General features: G+C 37.1%; 1 protein-coding gene and 1 non-coding gene across 3 annotated transcripts; one reads left to right on the top strand and one right to left on the bottom strand.

Annotated features, from left to right (window-relative positions):
- Positions 1-317: 317 nt before the first annotated feature.
- Positions 318-22,398, bottom strand: Timmdc1 (translocase of inner mitochondrial membrane domain containing 1). Of its 2 annotated transcripts, XR_003301315.2 has the most exons (8): positions 21,981-22,398; positions 20,792-20,957; positions 18,261-18,349; positions 17,286-17,353; positions 5,331-5,409; positions 2,795-2,905; positions 1,224-1,481; positions 318-431 (listed from the first exon to the last, which is right to left on the bottom strand). XR_003301315.2 is itself a non-coding variant. In XM_026394161.2 (7 exons), the coding sequence occupies exons 1-7, from the start codon at positions 22,172-22,174 to the stop codon at positions 1,331-1,333; spliced, it is 858 nt and encodes a 285-aa protein (XP_026249946.2). In that variant the 5' UTR covers positions 22,175-22,398; the 3' UTR covers positions 814-1,330. The 2 variants fall into 2 exon arrangements, 1 of the variants encoding a protein (XP_026249946.2); XM_026394161.2 differs by lacking the exon at positions 318-431 and having other exon boundaries at positions 814-1,481.
- On the top strand, positions 3,095-3,167 carry Trnaa-agc (transfer RNA alanine (anticodon AGC)). The gene has a single exon. It is a non-coding gene; the product is annotated as a tRNA-Ala (tRNA).
- Positions 22,399-24,833: the final 2,435 nt, after the last annotated feature.

The raw sequence follows: 24,833 nt of genomic DNA, 5'->3' as shown, positions 1-24,833 counted from the left end.
ACAAAATACTAGCAGCTTTCCCCCCTTTATATAGTAGTCTCCCCGAGATACATTTCAAAACCCCCAATGGATGCTTGAAACTGTAGACAATTCAGAACTTTATATAGGTGTTGCTACTAGTGATGAATGAATGGGTAGAACATAGACATGCTGGAAAAAGGAATGATTCCTGTCCTGGGAGGCAAGGCATGAGAGTTTATCGCTCTACTCAGGAAGGCACACAACTCAAAACTTATTGCTTATTTATTTCTGGAATTTTTCATTTAATATTTTCAGACCATAGTCTGAAAGTGGAACTTCCAAGGTGGGGAATGCTGAACACCTAGTCCAGTTTTGTTTCCTTCTCATTTACTAACTGCTGAAATCTGCAAGACAGCTTTCTTAGGCAGCAGCTCCAAGTGTAGGTATGGTGTCTCTCTTCTACACAGCTCCTGCAACAATACGCACACACTTTTTATCAGCAAAACTGAGAGGAAACAAAGTCAGACTGTTTCTTCAATAATGTGACTTACTTCCTTTTTGTTAACTTTGTATTTTATTTCAAATGGCATAGAAGTCATCTTTGATTCTTATTAGAACAAAGCAAAACACTACTATACATTAGCCCACAAGGGCCCAAGAGTTTTACAGACGACCTTCAATTACAGCCTGGTCCTGCTGGCTGGTTGTTTCTTTTCCTGCTGATACCTAGTTTTTTTTTTTGTTTGTTTGTTTGTTTTTGTTTTTTTGGTGGGAGGTGGTAACTGGGAATAGAATCTAGGAGTGCTTTACTATTGAGTTACATTCCAGCCACATCCACCCCCCCACCCCCCGTTTTTTTTTTTTTTTTTTTTTAATTTTGAGACAGGATCTCAGTAAGTTGCTTAGGGCCTTGCTATGTTGCTGAGACTGGCCTCAAATTTGCAATCCTCCTGCCTTGGCCTCCCAAGTTGCTGGGATTATAGATGTGCACCAGCACACCAGGTTAAGGTACCCATCAAAGGACTACATGAGCAAATATACAGCCTATAGAATTCAACTTTAATACTTTGGGAATTTTTTTACTTATATTTGTAAAATCCAGGGTAAAGAAATATAAGCATACAAATGGGTCAAAAGATCAATACAGATATAAGTATGTATTTAAATTTAAGGATAAATAAAATGAGAATTGAGCAGCTCAATTCTTGATTTAAAAAAACAGAGAGGAGCAAGTCACTGCCACTACAGGAGCCAGTGCATACATGTGTCAGCAGGCTGGTCCAATGCCAGAGGAGACGGGCACTGGCATTCATAGCTACAGCAACATAGCTCCTTTGACTCTCCCATGAGTTTCAAGTCTGGAACATTCTCAATCCTTATCATGTTTATCTGGTGATGAAGGGTTTCTAGGAAGGTTTAGCAGGACTTCAATTTTCTTAGCATCCTCCTCAGATTGATTTTTCTGTAGGCTGTTTTCAATTTCCTGAGGGAGGAGCTCAGTAAGTTGCAGTCTGGCTTTCCTGTAATCAAAGAGTAAAAAGGATGTAAGTTATCCATTTCTTAGTTCTTACAGAGATTTAAAACAAAAATTATTTGTCTTACTTTCCCTGCTTTGGTAGGCAACTTATGAGCAAACACTATTCCTTGAGTTTCATATACAATGACTTTTCTCTCTCCTGACCTGTTCCACTCACAAGCCAATCACACATGATTCCCACATTATCAAAACGGATGGTGTCATGGTGAAGGAAGCCATATGTACTCAGGAGTACTAGACAGCAGCTCATTATGCTAATCTTACATAGAATCTGCACAGAGTCTGCACTAAGTCTGAATACCCTACCCAGTAAATAGAAATTAGTGTACCCCAGGAAATGACCAGGTGGGATACACAAAAATTTTCATGCTCCTTCCTCAGTGACATCCCATTCATTAACAGCCACTATGTCTATTCAATTCCTCTGTGCCTACTGCAAGAAGGAAAAAAAAAAAATTTTTTTTTGGCACTGGAGATTGAACTCAGGGGCACTTGGCCAATGAGCCACATCCTTAGCCCTATTTTGTATTTTATTTGGAGACAGGGTCTCACTGAATTGCTTAGTGCCTCGCTTTTGCTGAGGCTGGCTTTGAACTGGTGATCCTCCTGCCTCAGCTCCCAAGCTGCTTGGATTACAGGAGTGCGTCACCATGCCTGGCTGATGTATAATTTTTGAATGTAGGAATTTAACATGTTTTGTATTCCTATAGATGTAAACAACATAGGGGCTACCACTTTTTAAACAAGCCAAGTAAAGCCCCTTGATGTGTATTACTTTTAAGTAATTTTGTATGTAGTCAAGAACATAGGAAAAGAAAAATATGCAACCAAATGAAACTTTAGGTTACAAAGTATCTAAAGAAAGATCCTCACCAAACTGAAATTAAAGTTAGTGCCTTTCATGTTTCTTTTCTCCTTAATTAAAGAGAATAAGACCAAGAAGAGTAAACTTTTCTTACCCGGGTATAATGACATGACATGCCTGTCATCCCAGCAACTTGGGAGGCTGAGGCAGGAGGACTGCAAGTTCAAAGCAAGCCTCAGCAATTTAGCAAGGCCCTAAGCAACTTAGTGAGACCCTGTTTTGAAATGAAAATAAAAATTGCTGGGGAAGTGGCTCAATAGTTAAGAGCCCCTGGGTTCAATCCCTAGTATCAACCCCACCCCCCAAAAAAAACAAAAAAAAAACCCTTTTTTGTGTTGGGTGGCAAGTTAGAGTACTTGGGTCAGCAGAGCATCACCCACCAAACAGCTGAAATTGGAAAGCCAGATCCCCTAGTCTTAACATCTCCTTACCATTCTTCCTGTTTCAGCTCATAGAATGCCTTTCGATCCTTCTGTTTTCTCTCCTGAACAGTCTCACCATAGTACTTCTGAAGTGCCATCATCAGGCCTCCTACAGGAGTGCTGAGGGAAAGTGGAGAGAAAGCTTAGGGAAAGAGTCCTCAGACCCCATGACATGTGAGCAACTCTACTAAGTAACAGCACTGACACACTTGTTCACTATCAGATAAAAGAACTTTAATAATTAAAGCATCTTTGTTAATGTACTTAACATCACTGAACAGTACACTTAAAAATGGTTAAGATTGAGGCTGGGGTTGTGGCTCAGTGGTAGAGCATTTGCCTAGCACGCATGAGGTACTGGGTTCGATTCCCAGCACCACATTAAAAAAAAAAAAAACAAATAAACAAAGGCATTGTGTCCATCTACAACTAAGAATATTTTTAGAAAATCGTTAAGATGGTAAAAACTATGTAATATGATTTTATAATAAAAAATTTGCAGTTAACTTCAATACCTTGCCCCTATAAGTCAAGCTGGTATATTACCACTACAACAAAAATAATGTCAACAGTGGATGTGGCATGTTGAATTTTTTTAATTAAAATTTTTAAAAAGAACCCCAAAATCTATAGTATTACCCCCCCTCCTGAAAAAGGGGTGGGAAAAGGAAGTAGATAGGAAGAGAAAAAGGAAGAGAGAAAGGAGAACGTTTTTTTATTCATATGAATGTCAACTAATGAAAACAGAAGGATTAATAGAATTATCATAACAATAGTTTGTAAACATAGTCAATTACAGCATGGATCATTAATGGATCATAAAAGCCACTAGAGGAAAAAGTTGGACAGTAGGATATTAACATAGTCTTATTCTACAGACACTTAGTATTCATGACTGGAAGGGAATACCTTTGCAATGGATAAATTTAGTAGATACTGCCTTAGCAGAATTCTAAAATAGTCTCCCCAAATTTGCTTTCTTAATTCCTTCACTGTGAACAGGATGAGATATTATGCCTATAACTGCATTAAGTTACATGGCAAAATGGATTTTACAAATATAATTAAGGTGACTATTCAGTTAAATTTGAGTTCATCTGGCAGACAGAAGCAGAAGATTCAAAGTACAAGGAGTACAAGAAGGTTTCAAGGTGCTGCTGCTGGTTTCAAACTGGAGGGGACCTGTGGAAGGAATGTGGGTGGCCTCAAGGAATAGAAAGCAACATCTGCTTCATGGGAAGCAAGGACACAGGGACTTTGGGCCTATCGACATGAAGAGCTGGATTCTTTCAACAGCCTGTATGAGCTTGAAAGCAGATTCTTCTCCAGAACCCTGAGATAAGAGCACAGCCTGGCTAACGCCTTGATTTTTACCTTGTGAAACCCTAAGCAAATAAGCTCATCCAGGGCTGGGTTGTGGCTCAGTGATAGACTGCTTGCCTAGCATGCTTGAGGTATGATTCCCAGAACCACATTAAAAAACAAACAAACGAAAAACCTAAACAAAATAAAGGGTATTGTGTCCATCTACAACTAAAATAAATAAATAAATAAATAAATAAGCAAGCTCACGAGACTTCTGTTCTGTGGGATAATAAGTGAGTATTGTTTTAAGGAGTTAGTCTGTGGTAATTTGTTACACAGCAATATAAAACCAAAGCATCAAGTAATTAAAGTTAATATTACTTAAAATGGGTGACATGTCTCTTGATGTGATACAAAGAGGGTACTGCTTCACCTATGCTGTATTCCCAAAAACATAACCTAAATCTAATCATAAGGGGACAATCAAATTTATTTGAGAAATAATCTGAGCATTATAGTGATAACTGAGGAATTTTGAATATGGATCCTATCTTAGTAGTATTAGAACAATGTTTATTGTAATAATTGTATTTTGATTTCATCCTAGGAGACACTGGTATATTTAGGGGTAAAGTATCATGAGGTCTCAAAAGCTTTATTCAAGGAAAAAAAAAAAAAAAGGAAATGAAAAAACATACTTATATCCCACACATATACAGAGATACAGAAAACAAATGTGGCAAGATGTTAACAATTGGTGAAACTGGGTGAAAGGAATATACTAATTCATTCAACTTTTCTGCAGGTTTGAAATTGTTCAAAATTAAATGTTGGGAAAAAAATTAATCTATTAAGTTAAACCAAACCTAACCAAAAAATTTCATAAAATGTGCCTATTAACTGTTTTATTCTTCCAGCTCCTTCTAACTACCTTCATTCAAATTACAAATAATCTCAGGTATTAGTGATATATAAATAGTTTTTGTTCAGTGAAAAGGAATTTTGAATATAGACTCTATCTTAGATAGCTGTATTAAATCAATCTTAAATTATTTATTGTGATATGTAAAAACAATTAGGGTAGAATTAGAATTGGACAAAGTCACTGCCAATACAAAACTAACAATCTTTTATAGGCTCTCATTATTAAATATGTCCTTTGAAAATGAATGATAATTTTAATAGGCAAGGCATTAATAAAAGATGTACAAATTTAAAATACGATCATTTTAACACTTACCCCAACAAGCCTCCAATTATACCACCAGCCACCAGGCCTCGAATGCCTAAATTTATTCTGAAAAGACCTCCAGTGACAGCTATTTAAAAAGAATAAAGTTAAAATTAAATAATCTTTGAATACAATAATTCCATTTTAAATTTTTCCTTCTATAATACAGTCCCCTAAGTGAGCTTCCTGAGCCTACTATTAACATACCACTACAAGAAAATAGCCCATACATAACTTTCCATCTACCTTGCAGATTCAAAAGAAGAAATCTCTTTTACAAAAATAAACGCTAGGGACTAGGGTTGTGGCTCAGTGGAAGAGTGCTCGCCTGGCATGCATGAGGCACTGGGTTCGATCCTCAGAACCACATAAACATAAAATAAAGATATCATGTCCACCTAAAACTAACAAAATAAATATTTAAATAATAAATAAATAAATAAACGCTATTTTAATGGATCCAATCTCTTCTCATTTTGCTCGGTGTTTGTCTATTTACATTTTAAAATCTGCATTTTATTCACTTCCATCTCTTCTATTTCTTCCTTTTTCAGGGAAAGTTCACCCCCAACAAAAACCAAATCTTCAAGTAGCCCCAGTGGCTAATGCCTTTTCCCAGCCTCATCCAGTCTGCAGCTGCACTGCAGCTCAGACAGGCCTGCAAAGCAATGGCCTACAGTGCCCCCTTGTGGCCGATGGAATGGTATGCACCTCTTTAATTTCCACTGGGATTGCATACATTTTATGTTCATTCATTTTCCTCTTTCAAGAAGCACAATGCAACTAATACCATTATGAATGGCAATATTTGAGGCTTATAGTTTTATTTGAATACTCTATATTTATTCTTTACATTTTCTAAGTGAACAAGAACAAAAATCATTACCCAGAGATAGTAATTTGGTCTTATTTCCTAGTCTTACAAACAAAATCTTTTTATAATGGGGCCACACTGTACATACTACACCTTTTATTTTCTTTGAACACATTATTAAATTTCATATCACTAAATTTTCTTCCACAATTCTATTCCATGGATGTACTACAAATTATTGTCCATCATAGGTATTCTATTTATGGATGTTTTAAATAAAGGTGCAATAATTCCTGTACATAAATCTTTGTACATTAGAATAAACTCATAGAAATGGAATTCCTAGGACAAAAGACACAAAAATTTTAAAGGCTCTTTTTTGGGGGAGGGTACCAGAGATTGAATTCAGGGGCACTCAACCACTGAGCCAGCCCTATTTTGTACTTTATTTAGAGACAGGGACTCACTGAATTGCTTAGCACCTTGCTGTTGCTGAGACTGGCTTTGAACTCGAGATCCTCCTGCTTCAGCCTCCCAAGCCACTGGGATTACAGGTGTGCACCCATTCCCCACAAAGGCTTTTGACTTAAATTACTAGACTGCTATTCAAAAAAGTTGCACTGTTACTTTCCCATTAAAAATATGCAAATGCCCTGTTCTGTGTTCTCTTATCTTTCCCACTTTAATAGACCAAAAGTGGTATCTAATTTAAGTCACATTTCCCAAGTAGCAGAGAAAGATAGTTGTTCTACCACAGGTTTACAAGTTATCTGTGTCATGTATTTGAAAGAACAAATTCATGTTCTTTTTCCTATTTCCAACTGAGATATCCTTCTCTTTGATGTGTAAGAGATTTTACTGATTACCTGCTTACGTTATTTTGGGATTGTTTACATACTTCTGTAGTACTTGATATAGATAAGTTTAAAATTTTTATGTGGCTGAGTCTGCTAATAATTTCCTACTTATATATGTATACATACACATGTGTATATACATACATACATTAACATATACTCCCACTTAGAAATAAGACATACATCTACTTCTATTTGTCTCCAAATATTCTGTGGATTTTTTACGTAACCATTTTAATGAATTTTAATTTGTTTTGTTGTAATGAATAGTTACAATTTCATTCCTTTCTAAACAGCTAATAATTGTTTCAGTCCATGATTCTTTCACCATCAGTCTGAACAATCACCTTTGCTCTAGTTTAGATGTTTGGGTGTGCTTCGTTTGTTCCTGATCTTTAAATTCTGTTTCACAGATCTGCCAATACTCCACTGTTTTTGTTGTAATTTTATTCACATTTCAATTTATAATAGTTGCAAGATCCCCTAATTATTCATGGAAATTTTTTGCTATGCTCACAGAATCTGAATTTTAAAGGCTTTAACACTGTATGAAGTTCTTTTTTTAAAAAAAATCTAATTTTGATTTAAATTATTTTCAATGAAACTGGGTTAACTGTATTAAATGCAACTCCATATTTATTATTATTTTATGATTTGTAATTTTCTTCATAGAAGTTGTACATTTATTAAATTTATTCCTTACGTTACACTTCTGTTACTATTATAAATATAATTATTATATAAATATAATAAATATTATATGAATATTATAAATATAATTATTTTTCAAAGCATCACTCTAGGAATCTATATTGTTTCTTCCTTTCTAAAGCATTGCCTTTGTCCCTTCGGTTAATATATTTTTAAATTTTACTGAGGCATAATTTGCATACCACAAAATTAATCTAAATGAACAATTCAATGATTTTTTAGTAAAAATATTTAATGGATTCAGTGTGCAAAGGTCAGCATATTTTAGAACATTTCCGTCCTCACAAAAAGATTTCTTGCGTCTGCTTGCATTTACTCCTGTTCCCAACTTCTTCTTAGGCAATCTAATTCACTTGCTAGCTGATTGATTTTCCTATTCTGGGCATGTCTCTTTTTCTTTTCTTTCTTTCTTTCTTATTTATTTATTTATGTGGTGCTGAGGATCGAACCCAGAGCCTCATGCATGCAAGGCAAACGCTCTACCACTGAGCTACAACCCAGCCCCCTTTCTTTTTTTTGATACTGGGGATTAAACCCAGGGGTACCTATCCTCAGCCATATTTAATTTTTATTTTTGAGATAGGGTCTCATTAAGTTGCTCAGATTGGCCTCAAACTTGTGATCCTCCTGCCTCAACCTTCTGAATTGCTGGGATTATAAAGGTGTGCCACCAGGCCCAGTTCCATTTTCTTAATAATGCCTTCTTTTGAAATATAAAATTTTGATGAAATCCAATTTACATCAACTTTTTCTTAACTAATTATGCTATCATATATAAGTCTTTGCCTAATAAAATGTCACAAAGTTTTACTCTTGCATGTTCTTTCTAGTTTTATAGTTTTAGCTCCTACATTGAAGTCTTTGATCTCTTAAATTAATTTTTGTGTATGGTATGAGGGAGCAAAGTTCACCCCTTGTACAAGGGACTATGCAATACTCCACCACTCCACATGCCTGCCACCATTGAATTAGTTTGGCATCTCTGGAAGCCAACTGACAAGAAATATAAGATACAGATTTCTGGACTCTCCATTCTGTTTCACTTACCTATCCTTAGACCAATATAGTGCCTTGATTACTACAGTTTTATAGTTTTATAGTAAGTTTTGAAATTGGAAAGTATACGTCCTCCAACTTTATTTTTTTCTTTTTCAAAATTGTTTTGCTTTCTCTGTGTTCTTTGACTCTCCAAATAAATAAATAAATCAGCTTGTTAATTTCTGCAAAAGATATTTTAAGCTTCTTGAGATTCTGACAGGGTTTTAACTTTAGATCAATCTGGGGAGAATCACCTTCTTAATAATATTTAATCTTCACACCTAAAATCTGGATCATATACCAAAATGCTAAAATTGCACTAATAGGATATTAAAAGGTTTATTACACACACAACGAAACTTAAGGAGGAGACCAAGGTAGGTTTCTAATTATAAAAATGATCCAAAAATGGCGTTAAAGAGCCATTAACCCAGGGTGACTGGCCTGGGTTTTTATGGTGGTGGAAGGTAGGATTAGAGTGAAAGCTTTGTACAGACTGGAGCTTGCATGGTTTAAACCACCTGCTGGCACCAATAAAGGTGGCCCATAGCACTTGGGCTTTTTTATGGGAGGAGGAGGAGACAGTATTGGGATTTGAACCCAGTGGAACTCTATCACTGAGCTACAATCCCAATTCTTATTTATATTGAGACAGGGTCTCACTAAATTGCCCAGGCTGGCCTTGAACTCGTGATCCTCTTGCCTCATTCTCCAGAGATGCTGGGATTACCATGCCTGCTAGCACTTGGGCTTTCTTGTCTTTAATTTTTTTTTTTTTTTTTTTTTAAGAAGAGGAAAAGTTGGGCTGGGGCTGGGGCTCAGCAGTAGCACACTTGCCTGGCATGTGTGAGGCACTGGGTTTGATTCTCAGCACTGCATATAAATAAATAAATAAATAATAAAGATCTAGTGACAACTAAAAAAATTTTAAAAATTTTTAAAAAGAAGAGGAAAAGTTTATTTTTGCTCATAGTTTTAGAGGTTTAGTCCATGACTGGCCCGGTCCACTGCTATGGGCCCAAGGTAAGGAAGAACAACATGGTGGAAGGTTGTAGTAGAAGAACTGTGTTCACTTCATGGTGGCCAGGAAGCAGAGAGCACTTGGGCTTTCTTATTGTCATGTTAAGATGTGGGACACAAAGAAAGGGGACTTCCAGTTTTTGATGTGGAATAAGATTAGAATTTATCACTCCATCCTAATAAGTAAAAAGCTAAATAAATTGAAAACAACTACAACTCTTTTCTTAGATCTATCACAGATGTGAGGTCACAAGGTAAACTGTTGACCTCAAAATTGAGAAGGCAGACAGATGAATATAGAGAATCACAACTTGCTGGAGTAGTTCCATGGGAACTGGTATTGAGTAGGAAAACCTGAACTATAAATGACAAATTGCTGGAAGCTCAGAGTAGGGGAGTCTGAGAGAGAAAAACTCCAGGTTGCTCAGTCACAGAGGATCCCACACTGTTGAGTTTTATCTTCAAGAGTTCTACTAAGTTATTACAGTGAAGATCTAAGAAAAATCCCATCGCCCATATTGAACTACACCAGAGCAGCTGCCCTCAAGATAAGTGATTTTACAGATAAATTTATTTATCAGAGGTTTTTATATAAACCTAGGGAATATCCAACTTCAACCTGCTTTAGCCTTCCACGTGGAAGAAGGGAAATATCCAATTCTAGTCTACACTACCCATTTGGTCCCACCTAAGGAAAACATAAGACACACTTGTGAAGCTATCAGAGGCACATGTTTACCGCAATGGAGACCTAATCATGGGACTACAGAAGGTTTTACTCTAGCACACCTTGCCACCACGTTACTAAAGTCCTACTTGCTATAGCTCCTTTTACTTAGTATAATATGCCCAGCTATCAAGTTACATGGCACACAAAAAAGGCAAAATCATCACTTGAAGAGACAGAATAAGTATCTTAACCAAACCCAGTTGTGATAGAGATGTGGGAATTATCAGATTGAGAATATAAATACTATAATTAATATGCTAAGGATTATAGTGGATAAAGTAGACAGCATGAAAGAACAGGTGATACAAACAAAGAAATGGAATTTTAAGGAAGAACCAAAAAGAAATGCTGGAGATCAAAAACTGTAAAAGCAATGAATAATGCCCCTGTATGGGCTCATTGGTAGAAGGAACACAGCTGGTAAAAAGACTCTCTTGGCTTTAACATGTGTCAACAGAAATTTCCAAAACAGAAAAGCAAAACGGTGGAGCGGGGGGGGGGTACTCCAGAGTATCCAAGAACTGTGGGACAACTTCAAAAGGTTTAACATGAGTAGATGGAATGGAAGAAGAAAGAAAGGAACTCAGGAAATGTTTGAAACAAATAGAATCCCCCTACATTAATGTCAGAAAACAAACCACATTTAGGAAACTCAAGAAACACCAAGCAGGATAACTGGCCCCCCAATTACACATGAGCATACCATTTTCAAACTGTAGAAAATCCCAAGATAAAGAAAGAAATACTAGGTTGGAGATATAGTTCAATGGTAGGGTAACTTGCTTAGCATGTGTAAGACCCTGAGTTTAATCCTACACACACACTTTCTTAAGAAGCCAGAGAGGAATAGGGGGACACCTTCCTTACCTGCAAAGATATCTACATAAGACTTCTAGAAACCACACATGCAAAGTGAGAGCAGGGAGAAATATTTAATGTTAAGAGAAAAAAAATCACCAATGATGTTCAATCCATTCATGTAATATTATTACTGATATGGTTGGATTAAGGCCTGCCATTTTGTTATTTCTTTTCTGTTTCTTCTTCAACTCCATTTTGATCTTTCTGACTTAAGCTTCACCCCCAGTCATTGTTATTTTCCATTTTCAGACAGGGTCTTTTTTGAGTTGCCCAGGCTGGTCTCAAACTTGATGATCCTCCTGCTTCAGCTTCCTGGAGATCACAGGTGCTCAGGATGCCCATACTTCTAAAGTTACTGTCTTATTACTTTGTTCCAATGAAACAATACTCTTCTATCACTTTTGTGCTCTTGTTGTCCTATCTGTGGTGTATGTAGTTAAATTCAACGATACAATGTTATAATTATTGTTTCATACAACCTTATGTATTTTTAAAGTTAAGAGTCAGAAGAAAAAAATTATTTTTACAATATTTTATAATAACCTACCCATTTACCATTTCTAGCACTTCCATCTCCTCCTGTGGACTCAGGTGACAATTTGGTGTCATTCCCTTATTACAATATAACTGCACTCTTTCCCTCTCCTTTTTGTTACTATTGTTCCAGATATCATTAAATGTTATATACTTGATATTATATTTTTATTATTTTTGTCTGTTATTCTTTTTAGAATCTACATATTGCCTTTAATAGTTTTACATAACCACCTTTATCAATACTCTTAACTAACTCTTCATGTAGATTTAAGTTAATCTCTGGTATCACTTCCATTTTTAAAGGCAGATTTGCAAGCAATTAATTATCTTTATTTATCTGGCAATGTCTTTATTCTGCCTTTTTTTGGCGGGGGGAGAGGGGTACTGTGGATTTAACCCTGGAGTGCTTAACCACTGAATTATCACCTTTTTCTTTTTTGAGACAGGAGAGTCTTACAAAGTTGCTCAGGATGTCACTAAATTCCTGCCTCAGTCTTCAGAGTTGCTGGTATTACGAGTAAGTGCCACCATTTCATTTTTTATTTTTTTACTTTTTAGTATTGGGGATTGAACCCAGGGGCGCTTAACAACTGAGCCACATCCCCATCCCTTTTTCTTTTTTGAGACAGGGTCTCATTAAATTGCTTAGGGCCTCACTAAATTGCTGAGGCTGGCCTTGAGCTTGCCATCCTCCTGTCTTCAGAATTGCTAGAATGCCTTGAGCCCAGTGAGGAAGGAATTGTTTTTCTTGCTGCTTTCAAGATTTTCCTTGTTTTTCAATAGTTTTAAGTATGACATATCTAGGTACAAATCTGTTTTATGTTTTCCTTGGAGTTTGTTACATTTCTTGGATATGTAGATTAATGTTTCTCATCAAATTTGGGAACCTATGGCTATTATTTCTTCAAATACTTTTCCTATTTCCTTTCTCTCTTTCCACACTCCATCTGGTATACCCATTCTGTATGTGTTGGAATGCTTGATGGTGTCCCATAGACCTCTGATGTTCCATTTGTCTTTGTTCACTTTTTAAATTTTGTCCTTCAGAAGAGATCATCTATCTTCAAGTTCACTGAACTTTCTTCTGCTACCTCAAATCTATTGCTGAATTTTTCCTCTTCAGTAAATTTTAAATTTCTATTATTGTACTTATTACCTCCAGAATTTCCACTTAATTACTTTTATGATTTCTTTCTTTACCGATATCTATATGTTAACTCACTGTCCTCATACTTTTAAGAGCCATCATGTGAAGTCTTTTGTTAGTTATGTACACAGACAGGCCCCATCAGAGGAAATTCCCATTGCTTTTTTCCTAGTGTTTCAATGTGACTTTGTTGTGACTGTTAAAAACTGGACATTTTAAGTAATATACCACAGCAACTCTGGAGTTAGAACATGTCCCCTTTAGGGGCATGGTTGTGGTTCTTTATTTATATGGTAACTTGCCTAGACCAGATTTGTGGAGTCTATTTTGCTACAGAGTATAGCCACTGATGTCTGCTCTCAGTTTTTATTTTTATGTCTCCCATCCTAGGAATTGCACCAGCTTAGTTGTCAATGATTCATTAAAACAATAAGACTTGTATCCTTTACAAGTGAATTTGTCTGTGGCTTAGGGAATACATTTAAAAGTTATTCAGTTTACATATTTTTTTTGGTTTTTACTTTTTGTGTTCACAAGGACTCACATCTACCCAAAAAGTAGCTTGTTAGAGCCCTAACCTGAGTATACTTGGAACCTTACCATGTGCACAAGCTTCCAGGGCATATGGGGTAAATATGATCTCATTATGGTCCTTTTTGGCTTTCTCTCTTGAAGACAGGATCTCACTATATTTCCCAGGCTGGTCTTGTTATAATTATTGTTATATTGTTATTATTAATTATCCCTCTGTCTCTGCCTCCCACACAGGGACTACAGGCATATCAATGCAACGCACCAAGCTGTTTCTTTGGTATTACTGTTCCTAAGATCCTCATTAAAATTCTGTCTCATTCACTGGTCTATGGCTTTTCCTGAAACAGTATCAAAACCCCAGGCTAGCTGTGTGATGTTTGAATTCCTTGATTGAAATTGCTTTCAGCAACTTCCCTACACACGGAATTTTCTGTGCTCTGCTCCAAATGTCAGCCCCCTCGAGTAACAAAACCCTCTCAGCCTACCCTTCCTTTGTGGGACTTCTGCACCACAGAGCTGGAGGCTCAGGGGTTGGAACAGCCTCAGGATAAATCACCACAGACTCATTGCTCTTACCAAGATTCAGTAGACATTCTTGAATAAATGCTTCTCAATTTGTCAGGTGCCTTGGATCAATTTCCAGTATCTTTAAAAAGTTGTTTTTTTGATAATGATTTTCAGTGTTATTGGTTCTTTTTGGGAAGAGGGTTTTCCAAGATCCTCACTAAGCCATTCTGGATGTTGAATGTTTTTTTGTTTTGTTTTGTTTTTTAATATCCAGACCAATGCCAAACAATTATCAAAGAGACATTCTTGATATTATTCTGACTTTATGGGAAATTACTCTAGCATTACACTATCATATAGAATGTTGATTGCTGTTTGAGATAAATATTGATATTGTATCAGATACACCTTGCTTATTTTACAAATCATTTTCACAAACAAGATATATTTATTCTAAGACAGATATGGTGGTACACACCTAAAATCCTACTCATTAACAAGGCTGCCAAGAAGATTGCAAGTTCCTGGCCAGCCTCAATATCTTAGCAAGAACCTGTCTCAAAAAATAAAAAAAGGCTGGAGAGGTAGCTTAGTGATTGAGCACTCCTGGATTCAATCTTTAATACTGAAAAAAAAGAAAAGTCTATTTGGCTGTGTCAAATGATTGTGAAATGAAAAAATGAAAGACAAATACTTCCTATGAATTCATTAAGTTGGTTTGGCAGAGAAGCAAAACAAGTTAACAGCTACCATATAATGTTTTAAGTATTTTAATAAAACTATAGTTAATTATGGAAACACAGGGAAAAGACACCTAAGCAGAACTAAAGGAAGAAAAATGGGGGTGAGGGAGAACTCCTTGGGGAAGAAGCTAAGGCTGACAAATGACCTGGACTTTGAAAGATAAGTAGAAGCTGGGTGTGATGAAACATGCCTATAATTCCAGCAACTTAGAAGGTTGAAGTAGGAGGATCACAAGTTTGAGGCCAGACTAAGCAACTTAGCAAGATCCTTAGCAACTCAGCAAGACCCTGCCTCAAAGTAAAAAAGTTTTAAAAAGGACTGAGCATATAGCTCAGTGGTAAATCGCCCCTGGATGCAATCCAAAGGAAGAAAAGAAAAGAAAGAGGGAAAGGGAGGAAGACATGAAGAAAGAAAAAAAGAAAGAAAGAAAAGTAGGAGCTGAACAAAGTGTTTGCAGGACTGGGAAAGGGTATTCAATAGCAGTAACCAAATCATGTAAAGCAAGAATATACTGGATTTGGAAAATTCAAAATTTATAAAGCTAAGGCCAAAAAGTGGTAAATGAAAACTAGATAAAGAATTGATATTAATGTGATGGGAAACAACAGAAGAACTCCTGACAGAAAGTCTTAAAATCCCAGTCAGATTTTGAAAAAGACAGTGCAATGGCTCGGTACAGTGGTACAACTTGAAAGGCTAGGAAGGACAGCATATTGGAGGATAGCCTGGGCAACTTAGCAAGATGCTGTGACAAAACAAAATATAAAAAGGGTTAGGATAAAGCTCAGTGGCAAAATGTTCCTAGGTTCATACCCCACCAAAAAAAAAAAAACAAAGGAAGACAGGAAGGAAGAAAAACAAAAAGAAAGCATGCACCCAGGGGCAAGATGATGTTAACAATGGCTAAATCCCTACAGGTAAAAGGGTATGTAGTGTTCTTTGTATTATTATTTTATTTTGGGGATTGAACCCAGGGGCATTTTAACACTGAGCTAAATCCTCGGCCCTTTTTATTTCTGATTTTGAGATAAGATCTTTTGGAGCTGCAGAGGCTGGGCTCAAACTTGGCAATGCCCCTGCCTTAGTCTCCTGAGTCACTGAGATTACAGGCATGTGCCACAATGCCCAGCTAATTTTGCAACTTTATGTAAGCTTGAAATTATTTCCAAATTAAAAAAGAAAATTTCAAAATAGATCTTTTAAAAAAAATTTTAGTTGCAGATGGACACAATACCTTTATTTTATTTACTAACTTTTATATGTTGCTGAGGCTCACAGTGCTTCACATGTGCTAGGCAAGCGCTCTACCGCTGAACTACAATCCCAGCCCCCAAATAAAAAGTTTTAAATGTGGCATATGTATGTGTGTGTGTTTTTTTATGCGAGAGAATGTACGTGAGTTAGTGGACAATTGAGTGTATAAGACACTTAGCTTCATTTATCTTTCTGAAAACATTGTGTTTTTTTTTAATGTTTATTTTATATATATATATATATATATATACACACACACACACACACACACACATATATACTTACACCTATGTATGTATAATATACATAAATGTATTTTGAATTGACAAATAGAAATTATATGTGTGTATGGTATATGATATGATGTTCTGAAATATGTATACACCAATAATGGCTAAATAAAGCTAATTAACATAAACATTTCCTCCCATATTCATTTTGTTTGCTAGTAAAAACACTTAAAAAATCTTCTCTCTTAGCAACTTTGAAGTATACAATAGATCAATGTTAACTAGTCACTATGTTGTACAACAAATATCTTAAAACTTATTCTTCCTACCTGAAATTTTGTATCCCTTGACCAACATCTTCCCAATTCTCCCAAACTCCAATCCCTGGTAATCACCATTCTATTCTCCATTTTTAATGAACACTTTAAAAAGGGCATATCTAGTAGAGGAAGAAGCTTTAAAAGAAAAATCATAACTCTTACCACGAAAATATGGTTCTTGCTACTTCATATGACCAGTCTCATCCCAAGCTACTCTTCCCTTCACTATGTTTGAACCACATTAACCTGTTTCTAAGGAACTTTATTGCCATAGAGTCCTCCCCTTGATACTTCTGCTGCTCTTTTTTACATTCTTCAGATGTCAGCTTAAATGTTAACTTTCTCAGAAAGGCATTCTCTGACCACCTACTTCACTTTAAATCCCCTTGTCCTATGTATTTGATGCTTCCTATCACAGGAACCTGTTTTTTTCCCATCCTCATGAGACTTTAAAATTCAATGAAAAAGAAAAGGATCTCATCTGTTTATTCACTAAGCATACCAAGGGCCAAACCCAAAGCTGTCCATAAACACGTTTGTATTGAATGTTGAATGAAGTACGATATGAAGCCAACCAAAGAACTCAGTACTTCTGATCTGCAAGTCCTTACATATTTTCTAAGCCAAATTTGAGGTTGAAAAACAACAAAAATGTCTTACCTCCTGCAATGACAAAATGGCTCATAGCATTTTTATTTCGGTACACAGTTAATCCAGTGTTCACTGAGCTGGGATGGAAGAAAAGCATACAATTCAAAGCATATCCCATTTACCTTCTTGACTGCTGTTCTCATTAAAATGATAGGTATGACAAAATCGAATCTTTTTTTTTTTTTTGAGGGAAAAAAAAAAAACATTCTGGTCTATTCAGCTAGAAATTAGCCATATTAAACTACTGTCACATCAAAAGAGAAAAAGCCAAAAGGAAAAAGACAAAGAAATTTAAAACTTAAGCAGGTTAGAATAAATTCTATTGAAATTCAAAAGAAAAATCACTGTCTTCCTCCCTCAAGCTCTTCCTGCCTCCAGAACACATGAACCTATAGTTGTTAGGTTAAGAAACATTTATTGCTGGGTGTGGTGGTGTACACCTATAATCTCAGTGGCTTGGGAGGCTGAGTTCAAAGCCAGCTCAGCAAAAGCAAGGAGCTAAGCAACTCAGTGAGACGCTTTCTCTAAGTAAAATACAAAATACGGCTGGGGATGTAGCTTAGTGGTAGAGTGCCCCTGAGTACAACATTAAAGGTAATTGTCTCATTTTTCAAACTATTAGTTTTATTTTTCCCCCATCCCTTTTTTTAAAAAATAAAATTCCATTTGATTTTAATAGTCTTATAGCCATTATCATCATCATCAATAAATGATGAAAAATTTTTGAATATTCAGAAATAAAAACATAAAAAATTGAAACAGAAAGGTTTTGAAATTTCTCTTTCTTAGGAACCTTATATGTATTTTGATACTAGTTGGTAGACCTCTATCAGTTATACCAAAAACTACAATTGGATCAACCTCTTACATAAACAAAAGTTCTTGAGAAAAAGGCATTATGAATCCCTTCAACATGTTTTTTATAATCTCAAAAGATGCACTACAAAAATTTCAAGACTCTCTCTCAAAACTCAGATAACTTACTTGAATATAGTCACAAACACTGCAGTTCTCCAACTCCAGCGCCAGCCATACCGAATGAAGCCTCGTGTGGCAGCACGATGCGCACATTGCTAAAGTTTATAAAAAAGCTGTGAGATTCCAAAACACCTTGATGCTTTCCTTATTCTAAAAATTATGGGGGCAGGAGGAATGCCAGCTATAAATTAGTCAGATAGAAATTGTTATGGGCCAGGCTATATGGGCAATGACCAAACAGCTCCATTTTACCCTGGGACTCCATGTCATATAAGAAATGCTTCTCCCACGGGAACACTCTGCCTCTATCAAGAGTTGCTTAGCATAGCATGTTTGGCAACACAAAATGGCAATTCTCATTCAATGTAAAATTGTTCTTTCTTTGGTTCCCATTTTTCTTGGGCAATGTACCCTGCCTGTCAGAGACTGATTGTCTAGACACCAGTAACCATTCTCTAACTCATACTCAAGTAGGGTCATTTCGACCCACTTCCCTTCTGCTTGCTTGCTGCTATGCCAACCTAAAAGTCCCATGGGAAATACCAATGTACCCATTGCATTGTTATGCTAACTGCTGAATTCAGCTTCTGTACCCCTGCTTGTTTGCAGCTATATCAACCCGGATGTGGTTTTTGCAGTTTTTGCCTTTAAAGAACCTGAAATGCTCAGGCTTGATGCTGTTGCTTGAACAGACAGTTATGGGTCCTGCGGGGAGCAGTTGCAGGCCAGCCAGCTAAATAGACTCTCCAATTTGGACAAAATGGACTTGGTATATTTTCTGAGAGGTCTGTCCCATAACAGAAATAACATAAAAATCTCTAGAATTATCATTCTTTAAGTACTAAGGTTTAAATAAGTCTCTTGTGCATCCTGTTTTATCAGGAGATGGAAAAGAAACAGAACTGCCAATGTCAATTGCAAGTAATCCATCAACTAAGTATCTAAGGGAATCTAACTGGCAAACACCATGACAGACATAAATCAGTATTAGACATGTTCTTCATAAAAAAAAAAAAAAAATACTCCCAGTGGCACACACCAGTAATCCCAGCGGCTCGGGAAGCTGAGACAGGAGAATCTTGAGTTCAAAGCTAGCCTTAGCAAGAGCAAGGTGCTAAGCAACTCACTGAGACCCTAAAGTACAAAAAAAAGGCTGGGGATGTGGTTCAGTGAGTGGTCAAGTGCCCCTGAGTTCAAGCCTTGGAACCAAAAAAAAAAACAACTGGGGGGTCATACACCCTTCACATCCTGAGTTCAAACCCCCAGTACCCCCCCACACACAAAAGGATGATGAGATTAGAAAATGGCCATTTGGCAACCACCACAATAATAACTAGTTCAAGCAAGAATTGAATGCCAAAATTAGATTTAAAAAATTGAATATTTACTAATCTCAAAAAGTCTAACAAGTATCTATAAAATACTTTCTATTAGAGAGAGGAAAAAACAGTAATTTTATGGTGGCTAAACTTGGCAGATATCATCATAACCAAGTAACTACAGTAAAAATCACCAGTAAAAGGATAAATTGATATCATGTGCTTCTGATCAACTGTGCTGAGAATACAGTATCAATTAATAATAAGTATCAATAGGGTAACCTGCCAAAAAAGTATAGCATGAGTCAAATTGAAGGGCATTCTACAAAATATATGATCCACAGTCTTCAAAACTGTCAAGGTCAGAAAAGGCAAAGAAAGAGAAATAATTCCAGACTAAAAGAAACTAAAAAGCGGCATAAAAGACAAATTTAACATGTAATCTACAGGTCCTAGATCAGATAAAAATTTTTCTTTACTTTTTAAATAAATGAGATAAGCTGAAGAGCTAGCAAAATTTATATAAGGTCCACATATAATAGTGGATCTTATGTAAATAAGGTAACAGACCTTATGTAAATAATGGTCCACTACAATATTAATTTCCTGAATTTGATCATTATAAGCTAGTTTTATAAGAAATGGCCTTGGCTTTTGGAAATATACACTAAATTATTTATCATGACTATAACTTACTCTCAAACAGTCCAGAAAAAAAAAATAGTATTTATTATACAGAGAGAATGATAAAACAAACATGGTAAAACATTAAATTTTACAGAATCTGGATGAAAGGTATGTAGGGAATCTTGTGCTATTTTTTGCAACTTTTCCTTAAGCCTGATGACTTCAAAATAAAAAGTTAAAAAAAGAAACTTTTCTTGGGACACAGTGATACATGCTTATGACAGCAACCATGGAGGCTGAGGCAGGAGGATATCAAGTCCAACGCCAGCCTCAGCAATCAAGCAATACCCTGTCTACAAATAAAAAATAAAAAGGGCTGGAGAAGTTCAATCCCAGTCATAGTTGTGATCCTATATGCCTATTTTGAAGAAGTCTAATAAACAATGTATACACATTACACATCAGCATTAGGACTTCTGTTGTTATTTAGATTTTTAAAAAACCCTCCTAAACTACAACCTAACAGAATGACTAAGTGTAAATAGCTAAGTTTGTATGCCCCTAAATACTATTTAAATCACCAGTACTTACCACAGCATCAAACCGGTTATGATAAATTTCTGCTTGGCTCTGCTCAATGTAGCGTTGTTTAGCATGAATAAAAGCTGGTATTCCACCATATGCCCAGCCAATGATGCCTGCTGAAGCTGCTGCCCTATAGATATTCTCAAGTTCCTTTGAAATTCTCTGTTGTTCACTAAAACATCAAAAAGATAACATGTTGAGACATTATCCAAAACACTATGAAGAACTATCCAAAATGCTACCAAGCCCGGTGGTGCATGCCTGTAATCCCAGCAACTCAGAGGGCTGAGGCAGGAGGATCACAAGTTGAGAGACAGCCTCAGCAACTCAGCAAGGCCCCAAGATGAAGCCTAAATAAAATAATTAAACACAAGTCTGTCAGTTCCCTTGCTACAACTATCTCCGAAATATTATAAAGCTTCAATTTTAATTTAACCCCTTGATAACAGCGTAGTATAGTAAATTACTTCATGATAGGGTAATCTTTTCACAAGTGATTAATAATTTAATGAATTAAGTTTTTTGAATTATTATAAATAAATCCAATCTAAAGGGTTATCTTCTATTTTAAAATCTAGTTATCTTTTCTTCTATAAGATGATGAGAAATGGCAGAAGGGTGTAGCTAAACACTACACTGGTTTAGCTCAGTGTTACAATGTTTGCCTAGCAAGAATAAGGCTCTGAGCTCATTCTAAGCACAGAACAAAAACAACAACCCAATAGTTGATACTGTTTAATTCTTCCTTAGGCAAAATAAAAAACTGACAACCTTCTCTGGCCCTCTTCAATCTCCACTTGAGGGGCGGTGAAGGAACATTATTGGTCATGAAATACCAACAAGTCTGGGATCAAATGAAATACAAAAAAGAATATTGGAGTAGATTTCTGCAGACAGGGATGTCAGTAGTTTCTAGTTTGGCCCAACTTTTCTTACCTGTAAAATTAGGGCACTGATTTCAATAGGAATACATCCCTATGTACCTAAGTATCCATCCCTAGGAGCTCTTTCAGTGAGTGAGCCTTAACATTAAAAACCTATCAATCAACTATCAAATGGCAAAGTCAAGATACAACCTTCTTCCACAAATATTAGAACCTCTAATCTCACTTAAAAATAAACCACCACCCCTGGGTTCTTGGCCCCAGGCTAACTCTTAAGTGGCCCCTCCCCACAGACCCTGGGCATTTTTTACTCTCTGACAAACAGCTCCCGGAGGCGATCCCAACCGGATTCCGGGTAATAGGGTTCTTGGACTAAGGAAGGCAACTTCTGATTCTCCACCAGAGATTCCGAGTCGGCAGCCACAGCTCCGGCAGCAAAGACTCGGGGGGAAGGACGCCGTGCCCTGCAAAAGACGCTCGGGGGAGCCGGTGGCGGCTCCTCCATGCCCTTTCTCGACCTGCGGACACACACTCTTGCGTACTCAGAACACCAAGGCCGCCTGAAAGCGCCTTTGAAGAGAGTGTGGATAACTGCACGAATCAGTGAGAACTACGGCAGCAGGCCCGAACTAATGCACTGCTTGATCCGCTGCCACAGGACTTAGACATTCTCCCTCTCAGTCCTAGTATCCCTTTGGAGGTCCCAGGGAACACGAAACAGGAAGTCCCGCCTCCGTCAGGACAGAGGCAAAAGACGGGGCTACTGCAGAGACTGCGCAGAAAATACTTCCTGTCGGGGCAGGACGGGCGGCCGAGGTGCTGGACCGCCCCGGAAGTGAGTTAGCAGTCAGTGGCTGCGTCCTCTTTCTGGGCCGCCTAGTCTCACGTACATGGGTTTGGGGCAGGTTTTGCGTATTTGAAGGTGGTCACGTACTGAAGTAGGTTATCGTATTTAAAACGCCAGAGCCGGGCACGGTGTCGCAGGCCTGGAATCCCAAGGGCTCAGGAGGATAAGGCTGGAGAAACACAACTTTAAGGCCAGCCTCTGCATCTGAGGTCCTAAGCAACTTAGTGACACCCTGTCTCAAAACAAAAGGCGGCTGGGTTGATAGAGCCCTCGGGTAGCATGTGTGAGGCCCCGGGTTCGATCCCCAACACCAAGTAAAAGTAAATATAAACAAAATAAAGGTGTAGTATCCATCTACAACTAAGATATTAAAAAATAAAAACATGAGTGTAGCTCAGTGGTTTTGGACCCCTGGGTTCAATCTCCAGTTTAAAAAAAAAAAATGCCAAAAATTCCATGTAAAAGAATCAAGTGCAATTTTGAGTGCAAGTGGAAAGGAGAGATTTGTTTAAAAACAAGTCATCTACACACACACCACCCCCGTATGGAGTCAAGAAGCCACATGGACTGAGCATGATCCATTTCTACCCAGTCTGTTCTTTCTGTAAAGGATCCAGGAGCTGGGGGGTGGGTCCAACATTTGTTTGGTACTAGGAACTGAACTAACATCCCCAACCCTTTTTTTGCAAATTTGAGACAGGTCTCACTAAATTGCTGAGGCTGGCCTCAAACTTGCAATTCTGCCTCAAGGACCTGAGTTACAGGTGGGTGTGTGCTACTACTACCAGGGTCCAAGATTTTGAGATCGCTTTTTTTTTTTTTTTCTTTCTTTTTTGAGTCAGCTTTGGGCATTTCTTCACAACGTGGATTTCATTCCCCTTAGTTCATAAGCTTCTCAGAGGGCAGGAGAATTTCTGGAACTTTTAGCAAGTGTTTTGAGAATCTGATTTCCTATCACTATAGCCTCTGGGAACTTGTTCTTTTGAGGTATAGTTGTTATTAAAATGTATTAATTTTGTTGTGTGCCTGTAATCCCAGCTACTTGGAGGTTGAGGCAGGAGGACACAAGTGTGAGGCCATCCTGGCAACTGATCAAAATAAAAAGGGCTGAGGATATGACTTGATGATAAAGTACCCCTGGGTTCAAGTCCTATACTGGTAAATAAATAAAATTACTATACTTTTTAATATGAATATGGTAAGTAGAATTCTAGGATTTGCTAGCTGGAATTCTATATATAAGACCCAGAGAAGTGTCTGGCTAGAGTGACTAGCTGAATTATGACAGTGCTATTAGGAGACAGACAGCTACAAATGAAACATGAAGTTATGGGAATAATTCTTTGAAACAAGCCCACTCTGTTGACTCCCCCACATCCTCCCATGCTTTCTTTTTACCTGACTTAAGTGGACAGGCACATGCATTCCTCAACAAACTACCTGTTAACCACAGGAGAAATGCAGACCCAAAATAATGTTGATGAGAGGAACCCAAGCTACTTGAAGGGGGAGACTTGTGTGCTTTTTCACAGACCAGATCCTGAAATTTAGGGAGATAAGGACAATTCCTCCTAATCATAAAATCTGTAAGAATTTAAAATTAAGAATCCAATTAGAATCAATCATCATGGGCCAAAGTGACCTAGAGTTGTCATGGCAGTGGGGACTTGAAAGTAATGTCATTTTGCTGTCAGACAAAAATCATGTTGGTGGGACTGCCTGGAAACTTCTCTGGGATCCCCAACAAAATTGGAATGCAGAAAGAGGCACACTGTCCCTTATCATCTCTGAGAGGACCCACTCTCTCTCTTGACTGAGTGCTGCTTTCCCTTTTCCTATCTCTTTAATAAACTGTTGCCTGTTACCCTGAAATCTTTCTGACTTGATTGTAAGAACAGTTTCCCAGAAGGCCCCAGCTCTATAACAGTGTTACGAAGATTCCTCTGGTGTTTTAAGAAAAAAAGTAGATTCTTTGCTCATCATAGCACTTACTCCATTATGCCATTATTTTCTATTTGCTGATCTCTCTCAGTAAACTACTTTGGAGCTCAGAGACCATAGATACTCATCTCCATCTCCAGGACCTACCAGTATCTGACACGAAGTAGGTGTTCAGTAAATATTTGTTGAAGAAGAATTCAGATTCCCTCACTCCTGGCACCAGGTTGCTGTTTATCCCTTGTTAAGTAGAGGTAGAAGTGGTACCAGCATAAGGTCCTGAGGTCTGAAAGTCCAAAAACAATGGCTGTGCAGCCTGCCTTCATGTAAAAAACAAAACAAAACTAAATGCTTAAAATAAACCCAGAATCATCCTGGA

The sequence above is a fragment of the Urocitellus parryii genome, chromosome 2 (assembly GCF_045843805.1).
Source record: "Urocitellus parryii isolate mUroPar1 chromosome 2, mUroPar1.hap1, whole genome shotgun sequence".
Lineage (NCBI taxonomy): Eukaryota > Metazoa > Chordata > Mammalia > Rodentia > Sciuridae > Urocitellus > Urocitellus parryii.
Note: the sequence above shows the minus strand (reverse complement) of the source record. Positions and strands in the feature narration are given on the sequence as shown.